Consider the following 203-nt stretch of genomic DNA (forward strand, 5'->3'; position numbering starts at 1 on the left):
CCAGGCCGCTCACCGCGTTGCTGAGGATCTCCTGGCGGCGCGGGGAGGCGCTGGCCAACACCACGTGCTTGTGCTGCAGCTTCCCGATCACCGGACACAGCACCATGGTGCCGCCGCGACCCGACCCCAAGCTCGACTCCGCGCCTGGATCCGCACGCCCCAGGCCGCGCGCCCAGCGACGCGCGCCTGCCGCCGCGGCCCAG

At 74.9% G+C, this 203-nt stretch overlaps 1 protein-coding gene across 1 annotated transcript in view; it reads right to left on the reverse strand.

Annotated features, from left to right (window-relative positions):
• The window catches only part of ASMTL (acetylserotonin O-methyltransferase like), a 27,456-nt gene extending 27,253 nt beyond the window's left edge, over window positions 1-203 (reverse strand). The window contains 1 exon segment of the mRNA XM_068532396.1: window positions 14-203. Within this exon segment, the coding sequence (XP_068388497.1) occupies window positions 14-106 (93 nt within the window). The 5' untranslated portion in view covers window positions 107-203.

Source organism: Eschrichtius robustus, chromosome X (genome assembly GCF_028021215.1).
Source record: "Eschrichtius robustus isolate mEscRob2 chromosome X, mEscRob2.pri, whole genome shotgun sequence".
Taxonomy (NCBI): Eukaryota; Metazoa; Chordata; class Mammalia; order Artiodactyla; family Eschrichtiidae; genus Eschrichtius; species Eschrichtius robustus.